The sequence below is a fragment of the Saccopteryx leptura genome, chromosome 3 (assembly GCF_036850995.1).
Source record: "Saccopteryx leptura isolate mSacLep1 chromosome 3, mSacLep1_pri_phased_curated, whole genome shotgun sequence".
Taxonomy (NCBI): domain Eukaryota; kingdom Metazoa; phylum Chordata; class Mammalia; order Chiroptera; family Emballonuridae; genus Saccopteryx; species Saccopteryx leptura.
The window spans coordinates 126,052,122-126,077,135 of record NC_089505.1 but is presented as its reverse complement, the minus strand read 5'-3'; the positions used below and the strand labels follow the sequence as shown (position 1 = coordinate 126,077,135).

The 25,014-nt window shown below is 38.9% G+C and overlaps 1 protein-coding gene across 2 annotated transcripts; it reads right to left on the bottom strand.

Annotated features, from left to right (window-relative positions):
- Positions 1-252: 252 nt before the first annotated feature.
- BTF3L4 (basic transcription factor 3 like 4) lies at positions 253-24,552 on the bottom strand. 2 transcript variants are annotated; one of them, XM_066376261.1, is made up of 6 exons: positions 24,405-24,552; positions 21,091-21,157; positions 16,476-16,589; positions 5,173-5,374; positions 1,745-1,804; positions 253-1,231 (listed from the first exon to the last, which is right to left on the bottom strand). In XM_066376261.1, the coding sequence occupies exons 2-6, from the start codon at positions 21,142-21,144 to the stop codon at positions 1,185-1,187; spliced, it is 477 nt and encodes a 158-aa protein (XP_066232358.1). In that variant the 5' UTR covers positions 21,145-21,157; positions 24,405-24,552; the 3' UTR covers positions 253-1,184. The 2 variants fall into 2 exon arrangements, with proteins under 2 accessions (XP_066232358.1, XP_066232359.1); XM_066376262.1 differs by lacking the exon at positions 21,091-21,157 and having other exon boundaries at positions 24,405-24,531.
- Positions 24,553-25,014: the final 462 nt, after the last annotated feature.

Here is a 25,014-nt window from a genome sequence, read left to right as displayed (position 1 = left end):
CTCCTCAAAGCATTACTCTAATAAGCATGCAGGAGGATGCTGTGAGCAGCTATAATATTAAGATCCAATCTAGAGGTAGGTTCAAGGCCAGAGTAGGAAAGTGTTTGAAGAAATCCTCCTCAGGCCAGTAACACTTCACAGAATGCCCTTTTGTGCTGGGGGATGAGTCTATGGACTATTTTCTTCTGATTCAAAAGGACATTCCCAATTTCAACCTTGCTAAAAAAAAAAGAGGCATTTTTGCACCTGCTACTAAGAACAGCTAGCATACAGACAAGGCTGGCATAAAATTATTCAGCAAGCACATGCTAGCTATTCCAGTTTAAAATCTACCAAATTGTGATCAAGTGGGGAAATAAAAAATTGGAGATGGATCTGTTATTCTTCAAGATAAGGGAACAGTCTTAAAAAGAGGGTTTAGGCACTCACTTAACTCTACATGGAGAACATTCGTCTGAGGTGAGGTGGAAGATGAGAAAGAGAAAGGGCATTACCAAAGGCTGACCAGGCCATTTGGAGACCAAAAGAAGTGGGGAAAAAGGCAATTAGGAAGAAATCTCTTCTGGGTCTGACTAGTTAAGTAAATCTAAGGCAACTGTACCAAAGATATGCTACCCATTACACCAGCAGGAAGCTAGTGAAAATATCTCAAAACATTTTAAACCCAGAGAAATTTATGAAAAATATGTCAACCAAACCTCCAAGGATAAAATCTCAGATTTGAAATCCAAGATACTCACTTTTCATTAATTCTGTGCATTATTAGAAAAAATAAAAAGTAACAAATGTAAAGATTTGTTTTATTTCTACTGCGGGAAGGAGGATAAATAGAACTGTTTTCAAATTTGCTCTCCACTGTATACACACATACCCACACACAGACATAAACATACATACACCAAAAATACCCCAAACAGAAAAATGAAAAAAAAAAAAAAAATCAAAACACCCTCAAACGGCACCAATACTTCGTATTTTGACCAAAAGAATAGATCCCAGGAGGAAGTGCAAAATGCAAAATCAAATGACCGAAAAATGCTGAACAAACAGCATTATTAATATACAAAATATTTATATTACTGAACTAGTAACAGTTGATGTTCTCCGTGTCTGTAAAACTTTGGAACCACATAGCTGATTTGTTAAATCTAGTCCATGCCAGCTTCCAAAAACCAGAAAAGATTTTAGTTAGCTTCATTCTTTGATGCCTCATCAAAATTTTCTACAAGATCTGGAAAAAAAAAAATGAGTTAAAGATACAAAAAAAGGAGTAAATAAAATCTTTAACTTATAGCCCCCCCCCCCCCCAATTTTTGCTACTGGAATTGCCTGAAAATATACAAGACAAGGGGTGGAAATGAATTGGTGGCATTTCACTAATAAGTTTCATTTATTGCTTAAACAGTAATCCTAAGGAAAAGCTAGTCTTTTCTTTGTCTATGCATACTACGGTGAACAGCATTTTTGTATGTCAATCATAATTCCCACAGAAATATAACAATATTATGTAAATTTATAATCACAATGATTCCAAATTCATAAATGCAGGAAGCAAATTTTTGTGTGACAATTTCTGATAAGTTCTAAATGAGGGTTTTTATTCTTTTTCATTAGCTCATATACACATCATTGTGAATCAATTTAAATTTATGAGTTCACTATCAACAAAAAACTGTCATTATACAGTGAATTAAATGAAATCACAGGATGCTAAAAATATTAAAACTAAAGAAATGTCACTTACCTGGAACATCATCATCCTCCTCATCAATGTCGTCTGGTTTTGGTGCTTTGCTATCCAATACTACAAATAAAATTAGTCATTAAGAACAAAGATATCTACAGACATTTTATCCTTTTTTCCCATCTAAATCTTTTATAGTTGTTCAAAAAAAGCTAAATATTATCTAATGCCATATTTTTTACTTAATACTAAAATCAATAAAACTTTAACTTCATTAGATGTACATTAAATACAGCTGGCAATTTCAATGGGCACTGAAGGTAAAACATATACAAAACGGAGAAATTCAGATTCGTTTGAATAAAAAGACAGTTTTAGTCTCTAAATTCCAAAATCTCCATATAAAAAATATTCAAGAAATTTTCATCTCTTTTGGTATAAGAAAGTATCTACGTTTGGTCCTGGCTAGTTGCTCAGTGAATAAAGCATCAGCCCAGCATATGAATGTCCCGGGATTGATTACCAGTCAGGGCACACAGGAGAAGTGACCCCTGCTTTTCTCCCCCTTTTCTCCCTCTCCTTTTTCTCTCCCTCTTCCCCTTCTGAGCCAGTGACTTGACTGGTCTAAGCATGGGCCTCAGGTGCTGAGGATATAGCTCAGTTGAATCAAGCCATCAGCCCCAGATGGGGGTTGCCGGGTGGATCCTGGTCAGGGTGCATGTAAGAGTCTCTATCTCCCCTCTTCTCACTTGAAAAAAAAAAAAGAATTTAGTGTGAGCACTGAAACAACAGGCTTTGATTTTTAGGGGTGACAAGATACATTTGAAACCAGAACTATTTTGGAAATTCAGAACATATGGTTGCTGCATCTATAGTACTGTCAATAATATTAAACAAAAGTGTAGTACTGCCTGACCAGGCGGTGGCGCAGTGGATAGAGCGTCGGACTGGGATGCAGAGGACCCAGGTTCAAGACCCCAAGGTCGCCAGCTTGAGTGTGGGTTCATCTGGTTTGAGCAAAGCTCACCAGCTTGGACCCAAGGTCGCTGGCCTGAGCAAGGGGTTACTCGGTCTGCTGTAGCCACCACCCCCCCCCATCAAGGCACATATGAGAGAGCAATCAATGAACAACTAAGATGTCACAACAAAAAACTAATGATTGATGCTTCTCATCTCTCTCCCTTCCTGTCTATCTGTCCCTATCTATCCCTCTCTCTGACTCTCTCTTAAAAAAAAGTGTAATACTGTGATAAAACTGTTTTTTTAACTGTATGGATAAGCATTTTATTCATATGATTTAATTTAATTGCACTTTCTCCAAGATATAGTGTGCCAGAGAAAATTCAAGGATGTGAGATTCAAATAACAGTTGTGAAAAATTCAGAAACTTTGTTGCCTTCATAATTTTTTAATTGATTTACTTTAGAGGGCAGAGATGGGAATGGATAGAAAGAGAGAGGAAAACATTCATTTATTGTATCACTTAGTTAAGCATTGACTGGTTGCCATGTGTGTGCTGACTGGGGATGGAAACTGCAACCTTGTCTTTTCCAGATGAAGCTCTGACTGAGCTAACCAGTCAGGACCACTTTGTTGCCTTTAAAGTTATGTTATTTATCATAGTTTAGTAAAGTGTTCATTATTTAAAACTCCCCTTTCCCTCTGTTTGGCCACCTACACACTCTATTCCTCAACCATAGAAGTAAATATAACTGAAATTTTTATTTTATTTTTATTTATTGATTTTTACAGAGAACGGGAGAGAAACACTGATTTGGTGTTTTACTTATTTAGGCATTCATTGGTTGATTCTTGTATGTGCTCTGACCTGATACACCAAACCTTGATGTATCAGGACGATGCGCTAAGTCAATGGTTTTCAACAAGGAATCTATCATTGGACCTAGAATGGCTAACTCTTTCATGGTCTGGCACTAGTGGAAAACCACTGCTCTAACTGAGCTACCTGGTCAGGGCCACAAGATTGGTGGTTTTGGTAAGCCATGGCGATGACATCAGCCTGAATTCTAATTCCTAGAATGCAGAACTGTGACCATACAGCCATTTGTGGGCAGTTAGGTCCCAACATAACAATCCTCATCACCACACACCATCACTAATCTAGAGCCAAGACTTGTGCTCCAAATATACTACACCAGTTAAACACAGGTATTCTGGAATATCTGCTTTATCAAATGAAGAGAAGGTTGGGAGAGAAAAAGGAACTATGGTTCTGTTTTTAAATATAAGAGATTTAAAGCTATAAGTGGTATACGTCAATGTATTTAATATCACTGAACTGTACACTTAGAATGGTAAATTTTATGTTATGTATATTTTACCACAATTTAAAAGGAAAAATTATACATGTGGGGGTTCTGAAAACTATGTCAATAGGCTTCAGAAGTTTTTTTTTACAACTGTCTAATAAATTTCTAGGTCCAATATATAATGTTATAACTCTGCCAGGTTGTTCTTCCTGCAGCATAACTCCTATTAAGCCAGTCTGCTTTGGGCCTAAATAAGCCTCCATGCATCAGAAATAAAACACCTACAGAAATCTCTAGCTAAAAGTAACGTATAGGAAAGTATGATACATGAGTGGGTATTAGACAAGGAGCCTGTGGAAAACATCACTTGCTCCCTCACTGTCCGCCCCTGTGAGGAGCTGAGAAGTGCAGAAACCCCTACCTTCTATTCCAGGATTGGTTTTACCCCGTTCCTGAACAGTTGCCACAGGGCAAGCAAAGGCTGTTCAGCGGGAGTTACAAGGCCTTGGGGTAACTGACTGTCAGTTCAAGCACTGCTTAGGGTCCAGCGCCATTCCAAACGGCTGAGGCTGGCTGCAGCCACAACTGCCATCTTCACTCTCCTGCTTCTAGTCTAAAATGAGGCTGAAAGGAAAGGTAGCACGGGCTGTGCCTGTCTGCAGTCACAGGTGGAGGACTTTTGCAGGCTGAAAATCGCCTCAATGTGCGAGAGGTATTTGAAATAAGGGGAAAACCCACAGGCTATAGTTATCACCATTCTGTTTATAATGCACCCAGGAGAAACCTCTATCTGCATACACACTGAAATCATACCTAGGTATCCTCTTATTCTCTGATTAGAATGAGTACCCCTGTTGTCTCCATGTGTGTATAACCAGAATCTAATGCAATGCCTAGTACAATGCTATGTTCTTGTTGCCATTAGTCAGAAATGAATATTAAATTAACTGTTTATAAAATATTACCTGCAGATCCTGGCACTTACCTGTCAGGTAATTACTCTCAACTCTATATTTCTATCAAAATGTATCCAAATACTCCCTATGCCACAATGCATAATTATTGAAGAAACAAACTAAAAATTTATGAAGCATAAAAGTAACATTATATAAGTAAAATATACATACAGGCAAATCCTTCCAGTAATGGAACACCTTTTAAAATCATTAGGATCTTAAATGAAAGTGGAAAGAAGAGGTACTAAATTGAAATACCTACCTTGCCGAGGGAACTGTTCAGCTAACTTTCTAAGACTTGTTAAGCTGTCAGCACCAAGTTGACTTAATATTCCAGGAAGCATTTCTGTGATTGGTTTGGCTTCTGCATGACCGGTAATTGCAAAGGTGTTAGCAGAAAGGGAAGCTTGGACTTTGGGATTGTTGAAATGAATAACTGTTCCATCATCTTTAATCATGTTTACCTGTATGATCATGAAAGAAAAATGTACTTCACAAAATAGGTACAAGTAAAACAATATGTTTAAAAAAAAAACCAATTTAGCCAATTATGTTTTCTTACTTGGTAGCTATGCAATCCCAAGGTAGTAATTATCTAAGCAGTGGATATGGGTGAGAAAAAACCCTAGCAACAAAGCAAAATGGTGTAGATGGCACAAATTACTAGGATGGTCAAAGAATCTAGATTTTAAATTCAAAGACTTCTACTATGAGAAAGAAGTTTATGCCCACATTAAAAAATATTGTATATATATAGATAATAATCAGCCAAGAATTGGCTTCTTAATGACATAGTCATTTTCTTAGTTTACACTATCAAACTAAATTGGTACAGATATCATTTGGTGGGGTAGCATCTTACTTAGGAACAGGTTGTAATGGGGTAATAGTGCATGGTAAAAATAACCACTGAAAATCCATAAAGAACACTCAGAAATGTAATCAATCAGGTGTTTTACTCCTTTGAATAGTAAGTAAATTTACAAAAATTTCAACTTGTTCTCATCATGTCATTCTCTGTAAAGGATTTTATCAGTTCTTCTAATTCTTAAGTATTGCTTCTCAACAACCTTCAATAACCCTTATAAATATAAAAGAAGATCTCCCACCCACTTGCCTGGCCATATGAATGTGCTTTATCAATTACTGGGAATCCTTTCAAACTACCCTCACATTCTCTCTATAGCTTTCACCAATATGAACTGACTGTCTCAGACTTGATTTAATCCATAGCCTGGGACTTATTAAAAAGGAAGGTTGAGCATGTGCTATTTAAAATGTTATTTTTCTCTCACTTGTGCATTTTATGTGTTTAGTAGAATTGAATTTGCATAAGTGAAAAGTATAATAATGTGATTCCACTATGTAGTTGACTCTACTGGGTAAGTTACCTTGGTGGTAACATGCTTATTATATAAAAAGGTTAGGAGAGTTAATTCTTGGCTACTTTAGAAGCATTTCATGATCCATCCAAAAACTGCCCTTGTCACAATCAAGCAGAGATGCTGAGTGTTCTCCATGGTCAGTGGAAGTGGGATTTTCTTCCTCAGAGGTTATCACCACCACTGACAGACAGCACCAGAAAGGAGGGGGAAGAAAGGGGCGTCTAAGTTTCAGGCAAGACCTGGAACACAGAGAAAATAAAGGCAAATTCCCTGGAAAACTGTATCTTAACCCCACAAATAATTTCCCAAATTTTTTCTAACAAAAATCACTCTTTCAATTCTATACCCTTCCCTCTCAGTATTGTACTTAAGCTTCTATTATATATATTACACAGTAAGCATTCAATCCAGCTGTTCTAAATAAATGAGTTAAAAATAGTTTATATTAACTTTAGAAAAAGATATGTAGTTCTAAAGATAATTATAGTTTAGCTTAAGAAGTTTAATGTTAAAGTGGCTGAAAATCTGGAAGAGAAATAGTTTGAGAAGATGGCACAGGAGATATGAAATGGGATGTTGCTCTGTGCCTATGTTAGAATCATAATTTTAGTATGGGGGAAAAATAAAGATATGGTAGGACTGTATTTTCCAAATCAAGACCAAACCACATAATTTAATAAAGGATTTGTATAATATTTCTAGGTAGGAAAAGAATCTCAAATATTGGAGTTTGAGATTTTTTAAATTTATAGATATTAAAATCACATATTTGAAATCAATATTGTTCCCAAAAAAGTAAGGCCATATATTTGTTGAACTTCTAGTTCCAATCTGTTATTAAATAAATAAATACTAAAGACAAGAGCTCTTGGTTAAATAACATACCCAAGGACAATTAGCTGGTTACATGCAAATCCAGAACTAGAACTTGAGTTTCCTAACTTTCTGTTCAGTTTCCTTCCTATGATGTCATTCACATTCTTAAAATGTTTATTTGCCTATAAAAATTCAATTCTGTGGCTCTATGAAATCTTGGTAGAGAAGTATTTATCTCAGACTGTAGGCTAAATGGAGAATGCAAAAGGAAAACAGCACAGATATATGGATAATATATATCTTTCTCGCTACAAAATAAATAAGAGACTAACCCGGGGCCAAAAAGAATAATAAACAAGTTCATGAGTTTCCCTTCTGTTCAAGTTTCTTTTCCAAGGACTAAATGTTAAGTCGTATTTTAAATCCTATGTAGGTCTTTGTTGTTTGAGTATAGTGTGAAAAGCAAGATGAATTCCATCTCAGACTGTGAAACAGAAATAAATTAATGGTTGTTTTAAATGGGTTGGATAAAAAGTGTAGCTTCATGAATAAGGTCCACAAAGGGGTAGAGAGTTTACTTAATTTGAGAACAAAAAATAAAATACCAGAAGTTAAAAAGGCCAAAATATATTTATTTCTATCTAACATTGTTTTGTCTCTACTGAGCAAATGACATGGTTATCTAAGGCTCTTAGACACAAGATATTAGAAATTATCAAAAAACAAATTGTTTGGCTGATCAGTTAGACACGTTCTCCACCCTTTTAGAGGTAAAAGAATGGCTAAGGAACTTGTTAAATTCGCAAAGCAAAATGCACGCATTTCATATGGAGAATTTACTTTTCCAGTGATTTTACTGAAATTTGGTCTAAATTAGTCATACAATCTACAAACAGTGTAAGAACAAGGAACAGACAAGTAAACAAAGACTATTAAACTAGCTACTATACCCTTTTTCTTTTCTTTTTTTTTTTCTTTCTTTTTTTTATTTTTTTTATTTTTCTGAAGCTGGAAACGGGGAGAGACAGTCAGACAGACTCCCGCATGCGCAGACCGGGATCCACCCGGCACGCCCACCAGGGGCGAAGCTCTGCCCACCAGGGGGTGATGCTCTGCCCCTCTGGAGGGTCGCTCTGCTGCGACCAGAGCCACTCTAGCACCTGGGGCAGAGGCCAAGGAGCCATCCCCAGCGCCCGGGCCATCTTTGCTCCAATGGAGCCTTGGCTGCGGGAGGGGAAGAGAGAGACAGAGGAAGGAGGGGGGGGTGGAGAAGCAAATGGGCGCTTCTCCTATGTGCCCTGGCCGGGAATCGAACCCGGGTCCCCCGCACGCCAGGCCGACGCTTTACCGCTGAGCCAACCGGCCAGGGCCTTTCTTTTCTTTTTTTTAAAGATTTTATTCTTATTGATTTTTAGAGCGGAGAGAGAGAGAGAAAGTGGAGGAGGATTAGGAAGCATCAACTCGTAGTAGTTGCTTCTTGTATGTGCCTTAATGGGGCAAGCACAGAGTTTCTAACCCACGACCTCAGCATTCTAGGTCAATATAATACTCTATCCACTGTGCCACCACAGGTCTGGCGCTACCCTACCCTTTTTAAATCAAACAGCTCCTTTACGTCAAAATGGTTTTTTCCACCGAACAGGTAATTGAAAGTAAAGGATGCTACTTGTGCAATGGAAAAGACATTTTTGAGACCCCAGTCCAAAACACCAAATGCCCCTGCTCTTATTTTTTGCTCTAACAATAATGACACATCTGTAGTTAGCAGAAAGTATTTTGTCTTCTCCTCCCTAGTGCATTTACATATGCAGTTTCCCTGCTTCTCTACCTTGTAAATTCTATTTATCCGAGTCTTGAGTCAGATGCTCCTAAACTTAAGGTGGTTTATGGATTTTCTATACTTCATGGGTATTACAATTAAATAGAATTGTAGTATAATTGTGTTTGCAAGTTTTTCACATAATTAGAGATGAACTGTTGAGATCAGATACCATGCCTTAGTTAGTACACCCCCAAGTATCCAGCACTTGTCACTGAAATTTGCTGAATGAATGGACACCTCCTATACAATTTATTCTAAATCATGATTGCTGTCAGACCTTAAATCCCAAATACTATATGAGGGGTCATCTCAAGGTTTAGAAATAATGCCAGTAATACCCCCAATGAAAATGCCCAGAACTTTCTGGGCTTTATCTTTGCCTGACTCTTCCTATTGTTCTGACCTTTCAGAATCAGCCTAACCACCATACAGAATTTAGGACCATTTTAAGTCATTCCTGCCAACTGCTGTGTGGCACTGTTATCCTGCTATCAAAACTTTAAAACCCCTGCCTTCCCTGGCCTCTGAGTAGAGTACATATTAATCAGAGCAGCTTTCTATCTGGTAGATTTGATGCTTGTTTTATTCCTGCACAGCAGTTTTTATGGCTATAGGAGGTTCACAAAGTTATATTTGACTCAGTAGAACTTGCTGACAATTGCCCTCTCGGATCAGAGAAAAGGTTTAAATTTTTCTGCTATGTGACCTTTTTGTATCCAAGTCTCCACTAGGGCAGGGAGCTGCAGTTCTGAAAACTTACAGTTGTCTTAAAATCATGTGTTATTGCCACTTCTTCCTGTAGTGGCACTTCAATGTTTATCAGAAAATTCATTTTTGATTGCCTGCATCCTATGTCTTAAGGGGGTAAAATAATAGACATTTTAAGAATAAGACATTTAAATATCTGGGGTTTTGTGAGGCAAAAGGATGTCATATTTTGAGGATTATGGGCTGTGTGCATACTCCCATAAGTCAGTATCTTTCTCATTCAATCCTTCTAAGCTTAGAGCCTCTTTCTTCCTTTCTTTCTTTTTCTCTTTTTCTTTCTTTTTTCCTCCCTTCCTCCTTCCCTCCCTCCCTCCCTCCCTCCCTCCCTCCCCCCCTCTCTCCCTCCCTCCCTTTCTTTCTTCCTTTCTTCTTTTCCTTTATTTCTTTTTTTCCTATCTCTGTCTGTCTCTCTCTTTCTTTTTATTAAGTGAGAGGCAGGGAGTCAGAGACAGACTCTTTCTTGTATGTGCCCTGACTGGGATCCACCCAGCAAGCCCCCTACAGGACACTAATCCGTTGCTTGGCAACCGAGCTATTTTTAATGCCTAAGGTGAGGCCATGGAGCCATCCTCAGTGCCCAGAGCCAACTTTGCTCAAACCATCCAAGCCATGGCTGCAGGAGAGAAAGAGAGAGGTAGAGAGAGACAGAGAGAGAGAGAGACAGAGAGAGAGAGAGGAGAGGGGTGAAGCAGATGGTTGATTCTCCTGTGTGCCCTGACCAGGAATCAACATGGGACTTCCACATGCCAGGCCAATGCTCTACCACTGAATCAACTGGCCAGGGCCAGTACCTGTTTATCTCTAAAGGTCAGTATGACATATAACTTATTATTGTTGCTATCAGCTAAAGCTAACAGCTATCATTATACTAGATATGCTGGGATCATTTTCTTTTATTCTCTGGTGGCAAGTGTCAGATGAGATGAATTCTCTACAGCTATGCTACAGATAGTGTCAAACAGCATACCCTTTCTGAAGAGCAATTTGGAAATACTGATGAAGAATTCTAAAAATGTTCATGTTCTTTTAGCCAGTAACTGCATTTTGAGGAATCTACCTGAAGGAAATCAGAGATGAAGGTAACTATTTATATATCTAAAGGTAACTTTATTATCAAAGCATTACAATGTATGATAAAGAAATACTAAATTATGATATATTCACATATTGGAATATAGAGAGACATCTAAATTGATGATTTAGAAAAGTATTTTAATATGAAACAAATTTTATAATATAATGCTATTTGGGAGAAAAGAATTCTAAACTGTAATGAAGCTAGTCTCAAATATGTGTATGTATATGTATAAGACGATAGCCTGACCTGTGGTGGCGCAGTGGGTAAAGCATCAACCTGGAAACACTGAGGTTGCTGGTTCAAAGCCCTGGGCTTGCCTGGTCAAGGCACATATGGGAGTTGATGCTTCCAGCTCCTCCCCCCTTCTCTCTCTCTCTGTCTCTCTCTCCTCTCTAAAAATGAATAAATAAAAAAAATAAAAAAATAAAAAAAAATAAAAAAGACTATATGGCCCTGGCTGGTTGGCTCAGTGGTAGAGTGTCAGCCCAGTGTATCCTGGGTTCAATTCCAGTCAGGGCACACAGGAGAAGCGACCATCTGCTTCTTTCCCCTTCCCCCTCCTCTCTCTCTTTTCCTCCTGCAGTGTGGGCTCAACTGGTTCAAGTGAGTTGGCCCCGGTGCTGAGGATGGCTTCGTGAAGCCTCTGTCTCAGGCACTAAAAATAACTCAGTTGCTGAGCTTGACCCCAGATGGGCAGAGCACTCCTCAAAAGGGGGCTTGCCGCGTGGACCCTAGTCAAGGCACATGCAGGGATCTGTCTCTGTTTCCCATCACCCACTTTAAAAAAAATAAGAATACATACATACAGAATGGAAAAGAAATGCAAGACTAACAGTTACCCAATTATTTCTGGGTAATGGAATTATGATTTAATGGTTAGTTAACTTCTTTGTTTTCTATATACACCTAATTTTCTACAATGTCAATATACTTTTATACTGGGAGAGGAAGCCATTTTAAAACAAAAGATGTTCATCAACAGATGAATGGATAAAATGTGATATTATCAGTACAATGGAATATTATTTAGCTATAAAGGTAGTGAGTTCTGATATACGCTACAATGTGGACGAACCTTGAAAACATATGCTAAGTAAGCAAACATGAAAGTACAAACATTGTTTGATTCCACTTATATAAAATGTTTACAATAGGCAAATCACAGAAACAAAAAGTAGGTCAGAGGTTATCAGGCGGCAGAAGTGGGAAATGGAATTATTTGACGGGTATAGTTTGTTTGAGATAATGAAAAACTTCAGAGATAGATAATGGTGGTGATTGCACAACATTGTAATTATAACCAATCCAACGAATTGTACACAAAATGGTATATTTTATATTATATAGGTAAGGCAAAAATAGGTTTACAGTTGTTTGTGTGGAAAAGAATACAATTAATAAATAATACAAGAGCCTGGCCAGGTGGTAGCGCAGTGGATAGAGCGTCAGACTGGGATGTGGAGGACCCAGGTCTGAGGCTCTGAGGTCGCCAGCTTGAGCACGGGCTCATGTGGTTTGAGCAAGGCTCACCCAAGGTCACTGGCTTGAGCAAGGGGTCACTTAGTCTGCTGTAGCCCCCCTGGTAAAGGCACGTATGAGAAAGCAATCAATGAACAACTAAGGTGCCACAACAAAGAATTGATACTTTTCATTTCTCTCCCTTCCTGTCTGTCTGTCCCTCTCTCTATCTCTGTCACTAAATAAATAAATAATACAAGAATAAACTGTTTTGCATACAACTGTAAACCTACTTTTGCCCACCTGTGTGTGTGTGTGTGTGTGTATTTACCACAATAAAAATATAGTAAAAAACCAGGAACTAAAGAGATAATGTAAAGCTGCTATAGAATGCTAAGGTGAATGGGCCATGATACTTCCCCTTCACTCTGCTATACTCAGAGCTGTCCACCCATCAGCACCTGAGGCTCTGTCTAGCTGGAGGAAGATGGAACTGCGGTAGGGGTCAACCAATCACTTTAGGTTCTCCTTTTGTATAAGTGGTTCAGGAAAAATAAGAACCTGGTCAGGGAAATCACTCTGTAAGTTATATAATTGTCTAACTATTATGCTGTATACCTGAAACTAATATAGTATTGAATGTTAACTGTAATTGGGGAAAAAAGGGAAGAAGAAAATATATAACAGTAAAACCTAACTGTACAGTAACAAAATTTACAATCCCAGCCCTAAGCTTTCTCCTGAGCTCCAGCTCCCTATGGCTAACTTCTTGCAGAACAGTTCCACCTACAGTAATCAGTACAGTATCTCAAAGTTGATAGGCCTAAGCTATCTCATCATGGGATTCAGTATTCAATAAATGCTAAATACAGTTCGTGCTGTCCAGACTGTTTAATCTAGTAAAAACAGGTAACTTGGTTAATAAGTAACCATTATGACCCACAATATGAGTTTGTAATAATAAATGTATTCTAGCAGAGCAATTTAAGCTAAGTACAGCAGAAGTACAGAGAAAGTGTAGATTAATTATGCCTGGGAAGATAGGAAAAGTTTCACAGAGGCAGAACTAGACCCTACTTTATTTAGAAGCTTAATGTAATAGTAAAATTCTATGAAGCAATTAGGCCATCTGAATCAGAGATAGATATTTGGTAACTTTTTTTTCAAATAATTCTGATAAAATCAATTGTTTTTGAAGGAATGGAACAGTTCTTATTGTTGATAAATTCATGTTATCAGGGTGAAGAGAAGTGATAGCACAGTCACTATATCCAACTAGATTACCAAATAAGAAGGACATCCAAATATCTTCAAATTTACAGGACATAAAACATCTCCAAAAATTTAGTTCTGGATTATACTCTTGGAATTCACCTAGGAATGCCTTCTAAAACCTGGTTATTTACTTGGCTTTGTGTGGAAACAGTGTGACACTCTACTACCCTTACTTTTGGAGAGCTTTAGATGTCTCTGTCTTTGGTAACATGTAGAAGAAATCTATATATGATTATAATTATTACACTAAATCAACAAACTAATGCATACATAAAAGACCAGTGAAGCCTGTCTCAATTCAAAGAGCCCTTCAGTTTTTAAAGTTTCTGAAGAGGACTTAAATTAACTTAGGGAAGGGAGAAAATTCACTAATACTGACAGCCTAGAAACTAAGATTAGAACTTGGTAAAAGTACATTTAACGAGTTTTTAAAACCTACCACTAATCTCCTTGTTCTTTACCCACCAAACTGAGTACTTTCTACTTTTTTGGTGTTTTCAAAGTCTAAGTACAGAAAACATAATAACATTATTTTTGGCCATGGTGTCTTTTCAAAAGGTTTTACCTGCTTCTCTTAAAACTGACAAAAAATAAAACAATAGTATATTCCTCAGAGTTCATTCAGCACTTTGTATAAAACACCCCAAATTAAAAACAAAATTCTAATTAATGTTTCTTTAAAGACATATATTTTTTATCTTAGCATTTCTGAAAACTGTTTTCATGTGTAAATGTAATACAATAGTTTTTTCTCCTAATAGCTGTCTTTAATCCAGGTGTCATTATTTTCTTTAAAAACATTTTTTTAATTTATTTTAAATATAGTAACATAAAACATAATGTTCGAGGGAGCCAATATATATCAGACTAGATATTCCTAAACAATATTACTTAGATCTGTGAAGTATTATATCTTGGTTCTCAAAACCTCAATCTTAAAAAGAGGGAAAAAGGAAAACAGTAAAACTCTTCCCCATCTTAGGTTTAAATATTCAGAAAATTTACAACTGTTAACCCTGGCCATTTGGCTCAATGGTAGGGCATCAGCCCACTGTGTGGATGTCCTATGTTCAATTCCCAGTCAGAACACACAAGAGAAGCGACCATCTGCTTCTCCACCCGTTCCCCTCCTCCCTCTCTCTTCTCCTTCCACAGCCATGATTTGTTTGGTTTGAGCACATTGGCCCCAGGCACTGAGGATGGCTCTGTGGAGCCTCCACCTCAGGTGCTAAAAATAGCAGCATTGGAGCATGGCCCCAAAGGGGCAGAGCATCGGCCCCAGACGGGGGGGGGGGGGGGGGGGGGGGAGGTTGCCGGGTGGATCCAGGTCTGGGTACATGTGGGAGTCTATCTTCTCTCCTCTCACTTGGAAAACAAGAAAAAAAATTTACAACTGTTACCTTGCACTGTTAATTATCTTCATATTTCTTCTGTACAACTATATAGTTTGTGAGGTTAGAAGACAGCATGCAGGCATGTGCAAAAAGTATAAATGCTGCCCTGGCCGGTTGGCTCAGCAGTAGAGCGTCGGCCTGGTGTGCGGGGGACCCGGGTTCGATTCCTGGCCAGGGCACACAGGAGAAGCGCCCATTTGCTTCTCCACCCCCCCCCCCTCCTTCCTCTCTGTCTCTCTCTTCCCCTCCCGCAGCCAAGGCTCCATTGGAGCAAAGATGGCCCAGGCACTGAGGATGGCTCCTTGGCCTCTGCCCCAGGCGCTAGAGTGGCTCTGGTCGCGGCAGAGCGACGCCCGGGAGGGGCAGAGCATCGCCCCCTGGTGGGCAGAGCGTTGCCCCTGGTGGGCGTGCCGGGTGGATCCCAGTCGGGCGCATGCGGGAGTCTGTCTGACTGTCTCTCCCCGTTTCCAGCTTCAGAAAAGAGAAAAAAAAAAAAAAAAGTATAAATGCCTATTATGTACCATTAAGTTTTTGTGTGATGTTCTGGAGTTATAGCTCTTCAAAAAGTTAGAATTGTAATGGCAATACCAACAAAAAGAAATTCACAATTCAGTTTAATAAATATTATAATAAAAAGAAAAAACAGGATAGTATAGAGGCACATAGGAAAGGTATCTAACCTTTCTTTGCACAAATGTGTATGTGTGTTACCAGGAAGATTACTGGGAAGAAATAACAACCTGCATGAAGACCTGAACAAGAGGAGCAGTGTTCCCAGAAACAGTGATGGGGATTTCTTTTATCTATAATAAGTTTTGCATGGGAGGTGCTAAATAAGACAGGATATAAGGCAGGTACTTTCCCTGTGTTTGGTAAGGTGGTACCACACACAGTATTGATACCGTTAAATCTAACTTACTGCAGTGAAAATTTAAACACTGGTACTGTCAGAAATGGAATCATTAGGTCACAATGGATCTAGATGGTAACATCACAAGTAGTTGTTACTATAATTTTTCTTGAGTGTCTTTTGAAATAACATTAAACGCTGGCTTCATATTTGAAAGTAGTAGTATCATCAAAATATAATAAAATGATGTAAAAATAATTTAACCAATAATTTTTGAAAGATCACTAGTAAGAAACATAATCCATGCTAAGCTATTGCTAGAGCTTCTTGGCTGAGGTACTAGAGAAACTTAAAGAATAGAATGGTGCTCTTATGAGAAAAAAGTCCACTGTATTTGAAAAAATCTTGAGGTTTCTTTATTTCTACATTATTAGGATAAAAACTTATTTTGCATTAAAATTCAAGAGCAGTTCCATAATTTTGTCATATACACAAAGGGTTTCAGTCTGAAAAGTATGAATTCCTTAAGTGTCTATTAAAATCATTTTTTGGACAATCATCCAATTTTATAAAGTAAGCAAATTCAACAGCTACAGTCCTTCAAAGACATTTGAATGACAAGATCAGATACTCCTAAGCTAATATTTTACATTTGAAAAGTTGTGGATAATTTTTTACAAATATACTATTTGTGCACATAATTTACAAGGTGATCATACCTCTTCAATACCAGCTATATTATTCACAGCCAGTTTTTTTAGAGAACTCTGAAGTTTTTTGTCATCAGCTGTAGCTGTTCTATGTACCACCTTCTTCTTTCTGCGAGCTGTACCCTGAAAAATAATCAAGCAGAAGGGTTTTAGCAAGCTTTGCATCTGGCAACTGCAATCACACGGCTTCCTATCCACAGTACTCTAACTAAAACCCACATAAGAAATTGCTGACTTAATAGTAATGATTAATAATTCCCAGAGTTGTTTGTCAGTCTAATCCAGATTTTTGAAGGTCAGTTCTAGACAGTTCTTATACTTTCCAACATCCAGCCTTTATCATTTCAACACATTGTTTTAAGTTTTCTAATAAAATAATTTATAACTTCAAGACAATTTAGTGTACCTTATAATAACTTTCAAACATAATAAGGAATATCTTTTTACAGTACCTCCTACCCCCTGACAATAAAGTCCAAAGATAGTCTGAAATTTTGATGATGATATAATTAAGCACCAAATGCCTACCATGTGAGTGTTCTAGAGTCCTAGAATCCAGGAATGAAAAGCATCAAGTTCTTCAAGGAGCATATATTACAATGAGAGGGTCAATAAATATATAAACAAATTAGATCATTTCAAATGGGATAAGCCTATTAAGCAAGCACAGTGATAAGAGCTAAGCACTGTTGTATTAGAATGTTAAGGCTTCTCTGAAGAGGTGACATATGAGCTGAGACCAATGGGAAGATCTAGGGGAAGAGTGATCCAAGTAGAATGGAACAAGAGTAAACCTGTTGTGTCTAGAAAGAGAAAGCAAGCCAGTATGCTAGAACTGAGTGAATAATAGGAAAGGAGGAGAAAAATGAAATCAGAAAGATGGCAAAGGCCAGGTTATATAGCCTAGAATGCCATAGGCAGGAGCTGGATTTTATTCCAATTGCAATTGAACACCATTGGAAGGTTTTAAGCATGGAAATGACTTGATTTGACTTACGATTTTAATAGATGACTGAGACTGCTGTAGAAAATGAACTATAATGAGATCAATCAGGAAGCTACTGTAGCAGTCCTGATGAGAGATGAGGATTGTGGCAGTGGAGATGGGGAGATCTCTGCCAGAAGAACCAACGGGACTTGCTGATGGATTGGATGTCAGATATAAGGAAAAAGGGAATCTAGAATGATGTTTTGAATTTTGACTTAAGCAAATAGGTTGAAAATTATGCTGTTACTAAGATAGAAAAAGCTCATTTGTAAATGAATACTTTGAAATTCTAAATCCATTTTTCCACTGAAGAACTACAGTGGCACCTTGAGATACGAATTTAATTCGTTCTGTAACTGAGCTCGCAAGTCAGTCAACTCGTATATCAAAACTGCCAATACTGGACTCGAGTGCCAACGCGCCAACTAGTGGCAGCTTCCCGATTCGCGACTTGTATCTCGGAATTTCCCTCGGATCTCAAAAACAAAAATACGGACTGAATCACAGCTCGTATCTTAAAAAAAGTATGTTGGTCTGTTCCTATCTCAAGGTACCACTGTATTTAAAATAATGAATAAAGCTCTGCCCAGTTGGCTCAGTGGATTGAGCATTGGCCTGGCGTGCAGACATCCTGGATTTGATCCCTAGTCAGGGCACACATGAGAAGTGACCATCTGCTTCTCTCTTCCCTTCTTGCAGCCACTGGCTTGACTGGTTTGAGTGTCAGCTCCGGGCTCTGAGGATAGCTCTGCTAGTCTGAGCGTCGGCCTCAGGTGCTGAGGATATATTGGTTGATTAGAGCATTGGGCTCAGACAGGAATTGCCAGGTAGATCCCAGCCCGGGCGCATGTGGCAGTCTATCTCCCCTCCTCTCACTTAAAAAAAATTATAATGGATAATGGATAAAATTCCTGGGATAATTTATAAAAACAAAACCTAAAGCAGAGCTGAAATACTAACAAAAACAACCTAAGTCTTGAGGGCAAAACCTTTTTAAGACCTGGCAGGAATAAGGGGAAAAGAATGGAAGTTTCAACCTCAGAGTAGTTCCTGCCATAGTACTCAGCCTTACTGAGGGTAAGCCAGGGCTTCAGTGTCAGCAACTTTGTGGGAGTGGAAGAAAGCTCTGTGAGTAGCAGCAGAGGTTGTGACAAAATCCAGCTGCTAAAGGATGGGCTAGGAGTGACTATTTACATAGGTAGTCCTTTATTTGTGAAAAGTTCCTGACTCAGGGATAGCTCAATTGCTTGCTGGATATCTCACATCAAATGATCCTTAGACACCTCAAATTCAACAAGTCAAATGCGTATCAGTCCACCAAACTATTCTTTCTATATTTCCTAAGTTTTGTAGCTGGTGATACCAACATATATCCAGTCTCTAAAGGCAGAAATATGGGGGTCATTCCAGACTCTCCTCTTTTCCCTTCATCCCCCATATTCTATCAGTTCTGTCTATTCTTACCCCTAATTTATGTCCCACAAATTATAGCAATAGCCTCGCAATTATTCTTCTCTATGCAAACTTTTATTTCATTCTGTTTTCCACAGTGCCAGCAGTTTTACCTTTCTATATTTATTATTTCTTTCTTAAAATCCTTCAATAGATGCCCCTTGCCTCCAGGATAAAATCCTCAACTCCTAGTATGGCATCTAAGACTATAATCCAACCCCAAAGTATATACTCTAAATTCTAGCTATAGTAAACTAAAGCAAACCATCCCATTAAAGAACCATGTTATCCCAGCATCCTTTGTGCCTTTCTATGTGTAAGAACGACAGTCTCTTTTCAACCTACTTACCCTCTCACTTGTCTACCTAGTGATAAATTCTTATTCTTCAAATCTCAGGTCTTTGATGACTTTCCTATTTCTCCTATGCAAGAATGCCCTGTACTTCATTTTAACCTTTATTGCTCTGCCTGACCAGGTGGTGGCGCAGTGGATAGAGCTTTGGCCTAGGAGCGAGGACCCAGGTTCGAAACCCCGAGGTCACCAGCTTGAGCAAGGGCTCACTCAGCTTGAGCACAGGGTTGCTGGCGTGAGCCCAAGGTCGCTGGCATGAAGCTTGAGCAAGGGGTCACTGGCTTGAGCAAGGGGTCACTGGCTTGGCTAGAGGCTCCCCCTGCTCCAGTCAAGACACACATGAGAAAGCAATCAGTGAACAACTAGGGTGCCACAACTATGAGTTGATGCTTCTTATCTCTCTCCCTTCCTGTCTGTCCCTTTCTCTCTCTCGCTCTTGCTAAAAACAAAAACAAAACTATTTATTACTCTGTAGTGTAATTGTGAGCATGTCTTTTTTCTAAGCTGAACTGTCAAGAGAAGGAAACCTTAACCTGTTTATCTTCTATGTGCTTGGCACATATTAGGTGCTCAATAACCTAGTTAAATGAATGAATGTGCCAATCACCTAGTTTAAACTATATATAATAGAGATGTGCTGCATCAAGCTCTTCTAGGTATATTCTATGGTTCTGGAATATCTTTAGTTTTTGCATTAGTCCATTACATTTCACTTGATGCTACAATGTGACTACTTTGGTTACATGAAAGCTAATATGACTCCAAAGTCATATATTTATTTCACTATGAAAGGAGAAAGTACTAGTCACTTCCTCCCTTCACTCTCTCCTGTCCCCATTCCCAGAAACTGTGGTTATCATCAAAGTAAATGACATAGTGGGGCTGCTACATAGTGTCCTACCTACCCCTCCCCAGGTGTGAAGTAAACACTGTTCTTGCTTTTCCTTTTGCAAAGACTGTGCTGGGCAGAGATAAGGGTAGAATATTTTCCTTGAGCTTAGGGCCAAAGCTGAAGGGTATAAAAAACAAGAACTAGCTCTTTCTTAGGCTTCAAAGTGCATGGAATAAGAATGCTCATGTTCACCTGACCTGTGGTGCACAATGGATCAAGTATTGACCTGGGATGCTGAGGTCGCCAGATTGAAACCCTGGGCTTGCCTGGTCAAGGCACATATGAGAAGCAAGTTGATGCTTCTTGCTTCCCATCCCTTTCTCCTCCCCCCTAAAATCAATAAATCTCTCGCTCCCCTCTCTCTAAAGTCAATAAAATCTTAAAAACGAACAAAAAAAAACACCCGCTCACGTTCATATAGGCAGGAATTTGGGAGGAAAACCCCCATTCCTAGCAATGCACAAAATGTACAATCAACTTGAGCATTCCAGTTAACCCATTTATAAACTAAACTGTAGCAGTAAGAGTTCCAATCAAGATAAGGCAACCTTAACCTCTGGGATGTCCTGCTGGTGAGTCTAACATAATAATAACTATCTCATATCTACTCTGTGCCATCTAGACACCATGTTAGGTATTTTAAAAATATACTCTAATTTTTAGGAGCATCTTTTTCAGATGTGAAAATGGAAGGCTGGGTAGCATGTTCATGTCACATAACTACCAGATATTAAGAGGAGTCAAACAAAGATGGCTATTACCATTTGCACCATCAGAGAGAGAAGTCTTCTAGTTATCTATTATAGATCTAGACAGATTATTTTCAAGTTGGAATGTGGTTTGATCTTGATTACTGAAAAGATTTTAGATTTTCAATGACCACAAATCCAAAATATCTGGTAAAACATTCTCCTATCAATATTTCTCATGCCACACTCACCTTGCCCCCTATCCGGACCTGAGCCTGAAGTTTGGCTAACTTTTCTTGATTCATGCTGTTGGTAAATCTAGGGGGGGAAAAACATATTTGTTAAATTCACTGTTTTACCAAAATAAAATAACTGTTTGCAACAGTACCTTCTGGTTTACTGACCTTGTAGAATTTATTACCACTATGATCATATTAATATTATCTATATTCTTAATATTTATAACTTTTTCTAGCTTCATAAACCAGATATTAAAAGAACCCAAATTAAATAATGCCATGAGGGAATTCAATATACAGATAAAAAATAGACTGAAGATCTCGCCTTAAAAGCATTGATTCAGTTCTTTGGCATTCAGTAAAACCTAACCAATTATAAAATCTCTGTAGGCAAGCCAGTTTTCCCTTAAAATTTTTTTACAGCAGAGAGCTGTTACCAAATGTTATTAGCACGACCTTTAAGTAGATTGTTTTTCTCCCAAATCACATTCTGTATTCCTTGTAAACCATAAATAGAATACAAAAAAAAAAAAAAAAAAAATCAACAATAGGCTGTCTAGCTGTCAGGATCTGAGGTAGTCATGTCCTCTGTTCAAGGTCAGATGGTATGTTAATAACAGGGAAAGAGAACCAGATTTTTAGATGTTTAGTTCTTCTGCAGCACTTTCCACAAAATTCATTCAATACCTTGCCCTGATATAGTATGTCATGCTTGTCAAGTTATTCTTGCATACACGGTATAATGCTTCACTGAACAATTTGACAAAAACATATCTCTGCTACATTAACACTAAATATTTTGGGGAGAGGAGGTGAAAAGACTCGAGTATAAGCTAAAAATTAAGGCTAAATTTTGAAAATTCTAAGAACATTATAAAGTTATGAATCCTAATCTGGTCAGTGATATTTGTACTAAGGAAAATAAATTCTTAGGTTTATAATGGGCCATAACATTCTACGCCATATAAACAAATAAATCCCAATGTTAAAGTCTCATTTTCCTTGTTCTGTGCATCAACAGATCACTGGTGAGATGTGAGAGATGGAATAAAGTACAAGCCTGGTATCAAACCTTTTTTTTTTTTTTTTAACAATTCACTAACCTCTTGATAGTCATCATTCAGATGAAAAAGATTATTTTCTTCATTTGAGAAATAAGAGAATCAAAGATTATATAAATACTAAACATTCTGTATTCTGACACTGTACTTAGGCAATAACCTGTGTATATCTTCATGTTAAGGTCCAAATAAAGTCCAGTTCTCAAATGGCACTTACTTTTACATTCATTCAGTATTTATTTGGTCTTCATTTTCTAGGTTGTGTACCTAATCAAATAACATTTAGAATTTACAATTCCTTAAATCTTTGCTCAGCACCATAACTGCTCAAGCAGCTAAAATACTCTTTATAGGAGGAAGTGTGATTGAAGTAAAAAACCACAAGTCTTTGGAGTGTGCCAGTCTCAACTTGCCACAGACTTAAATTTGCTGATGTAAATCCCAATCTCTATACTCACTATCCACAGAAAAGAACCACTATTCACTTTTCTCAAAGGAATTGGCCATGAAGATGTAGTGAACTAACAAAGAGCCTAAGGGTCTTTTTTTTTTTCTTTAATAACAAAAACAGGGCTAAGTGAAAATAATAGAACTAGACATAGGTAAACCTTTTGGGACTTCTTTGCATTTTGAAGTGACAATCCCCAAGAAAAGATGGAAGAGAAGAGACAGAAGATAAAGAGTCCTGACTGGTTTAACACAAAAGCAACAGTATTAACTATATCAATGTATAGATGAAAGAACAGATTCTATTTCAGGTAATAAGGACAAAAGAGAACTTTTTCCCAAGGAGTATCTCAGAAAAAAAAGCATTTTGGAGAGACTGGGAGCTCAAGATGGTAGGGAAGGAAAAATGGTGGTCCTCTATTAGCAGATTGGGGTGTTTGGAATTCAAGTAGGAGAGAGGATTGAGCTCTCGGAGAGATGTCAAGCTCAGAAAGAATCTGGACTAAACCTTAAAGATCACCTGGTTTACTTTCCTATTCCCCAGTCAACCTATAATTTACTGTCTTTATGTGAGGCCATCTCAAATACTTGCAAGCAGCAGCAGGGTAAAAATTATGAACAACAGTTCACCTTCCTCCCAATTTAATAGATTTGCAAATCAGGGAAAAAGTCACTTTCCAAGCCCAAAAGGGAGAAGTAACTCCCAAAGCCATATAATTAATTAGTTCTTCCTTGGGGATCCTAGAATCTTTTAGCCCTTTCCTCAAGGACTCAAGAAAGGGTGTAAATAATGAGGTTGTACTCAATATTTATTGAGTGCCAAGTTCCAAGCAATATAGTAGGCACTTTCACATATATCATGTTTACACAGAGATAAAATAATAGCAACCTTTAGTTCCGACCTTTTTTTTTAATGTGAGATTTCTCTAAGACAGGCACAGGCTTTAGAATCAGAAGGATCAGATTCTACCACTAAGGGTTTCGAAAAGGTATTTTACTTCTCCGAACCTGTGTTCCTGCTGTACTAGAAAAGGTGTTAACACCACACACTTCGTAAGGTGTTTTGTTTTTTTTAATGGTTAAATATTAAGTTATCAATAACACAGGGTATGGCTCACAGTAGATAAGCAAAAACTGTAACTATTGTTACCAATCCCGAGGGGAGAGCTTTGATAAAGTGTAAGACTGTGGGAAAGGAAGTTGAAACCACCATTCACTGGCGGTGTAACACTGTGTCGATCAGTCATCGATTTCCGGACAGCCTAGTAGGCGTCAAGCAGTGTGATGGGGCTAAGATGGGCAAGGGAGTGTCTCAGAGTGGGAGACGGACTGGTAAACAAATACTGCCATTAGGTGGAAAGCGCTGCAACGTAACTCGGTCCCAGGAACAAGGGGAGAGTGGGGGGGGGGGGGGAATGGGGCTGCTAATCTCAGTTTCCCTATCTGTAGGGGAGGATCAACTGAGATGACAGACGGGCTGTATACATCTCAAAGCTCACAGCACTGTTGTGAATACTGAGGAGCAACACGATAGAGACAAGGGACCTCCCGTCTCCTGGGGCTGGATATGGGTGGCAACAAGCGCGGGCCCGCTCGCCCCCACAGCGGGCGGTGGTGCTGGGGACCTTCCCTCAAGTGCCGACCCCCAGCTGCGCCGCCGGTAACAGACAGGCCAGGCTGGCCGCCTCCGCCCCCATTTCGCGCGCCACGGCGGAAGTGGCAGCCCGAGCGGCTGGCGGGTGTCGGAAGAAGAGGGCGGGGGGAGATCGTGCGCAGCGGCCTCCGGCCGTGGAGTGGCGGGACCGCCGGGGGTCTCACCTGAAGCAGGGAGGGTCCTCCAACACCAGCACGCGGCAAGAGCAAGATGGCTGCCTCAGTTGAGACAGAGAAAGACGACGGAGGCGGTGGCGGCGGGAGCGGGGCCCACGTGACACAGCCGGTCCTCACCAGAACAACCTATCCGGGGAGAGCGTATATGAACTACAGGGCCCAGCCTGCTCGGCGCCTCCCTATAGAGAGGTGGCAGGTGCAGGTGACCGCGCGGCATTCTGGAGTTTGCAGTCTCCAGAGCGTTCCATTGTGTCCGTGCCTGCACTGTTGGGAGGCTAATAAAAGGGCGGTGTGTATTTTTGTTTGGGTGTGTACTTTGTCAAATGTCTTTTACTAGTTATTAAGTATACACTGTCGGACTCAACTAGTCTCCACTCAGGAGGGACGGGAAGTTTTGACCTGGTATGCATCAGAGGAAAAAGTTGAGGGGAAATAGTCAACCCACAAAGTTTAAAAACATCAAAAACAAATAGATTTAACCAGAAGAAGCATTGCACTTTAAATGACTTCAGCGACTTCTGTCCTGATTCCCTGAAGAGCTAGGTCAATTTCGCAGTAAGAGATGCCAAGTTTGGTTTTCTCAGAGCTGGCATCAGTC

Coding starts and splice junctions, on each gene's coding strand:
- BTF3L4 (XM_066376261.1), bottom strand. CDS start 21,144: ATGAATCAAGAAAAGTTAGCCAAACTTCAGGCTCAGGTCCGGATAGGG. Junction 16,590..21,090: donor AGGTCCGGATAGGGGGCAAG/GTGAGTGTGGCA, acceptor ATTATTTTTCAG/GGTACAGCTCGCAGAAAGAA. Junction 5,375..16,475: donor ATATAGCTGGTATTGAAGAG/GTATGATCACCT, acceptor ATGATCATACAG/GTAAACATGATTAAAGATGA.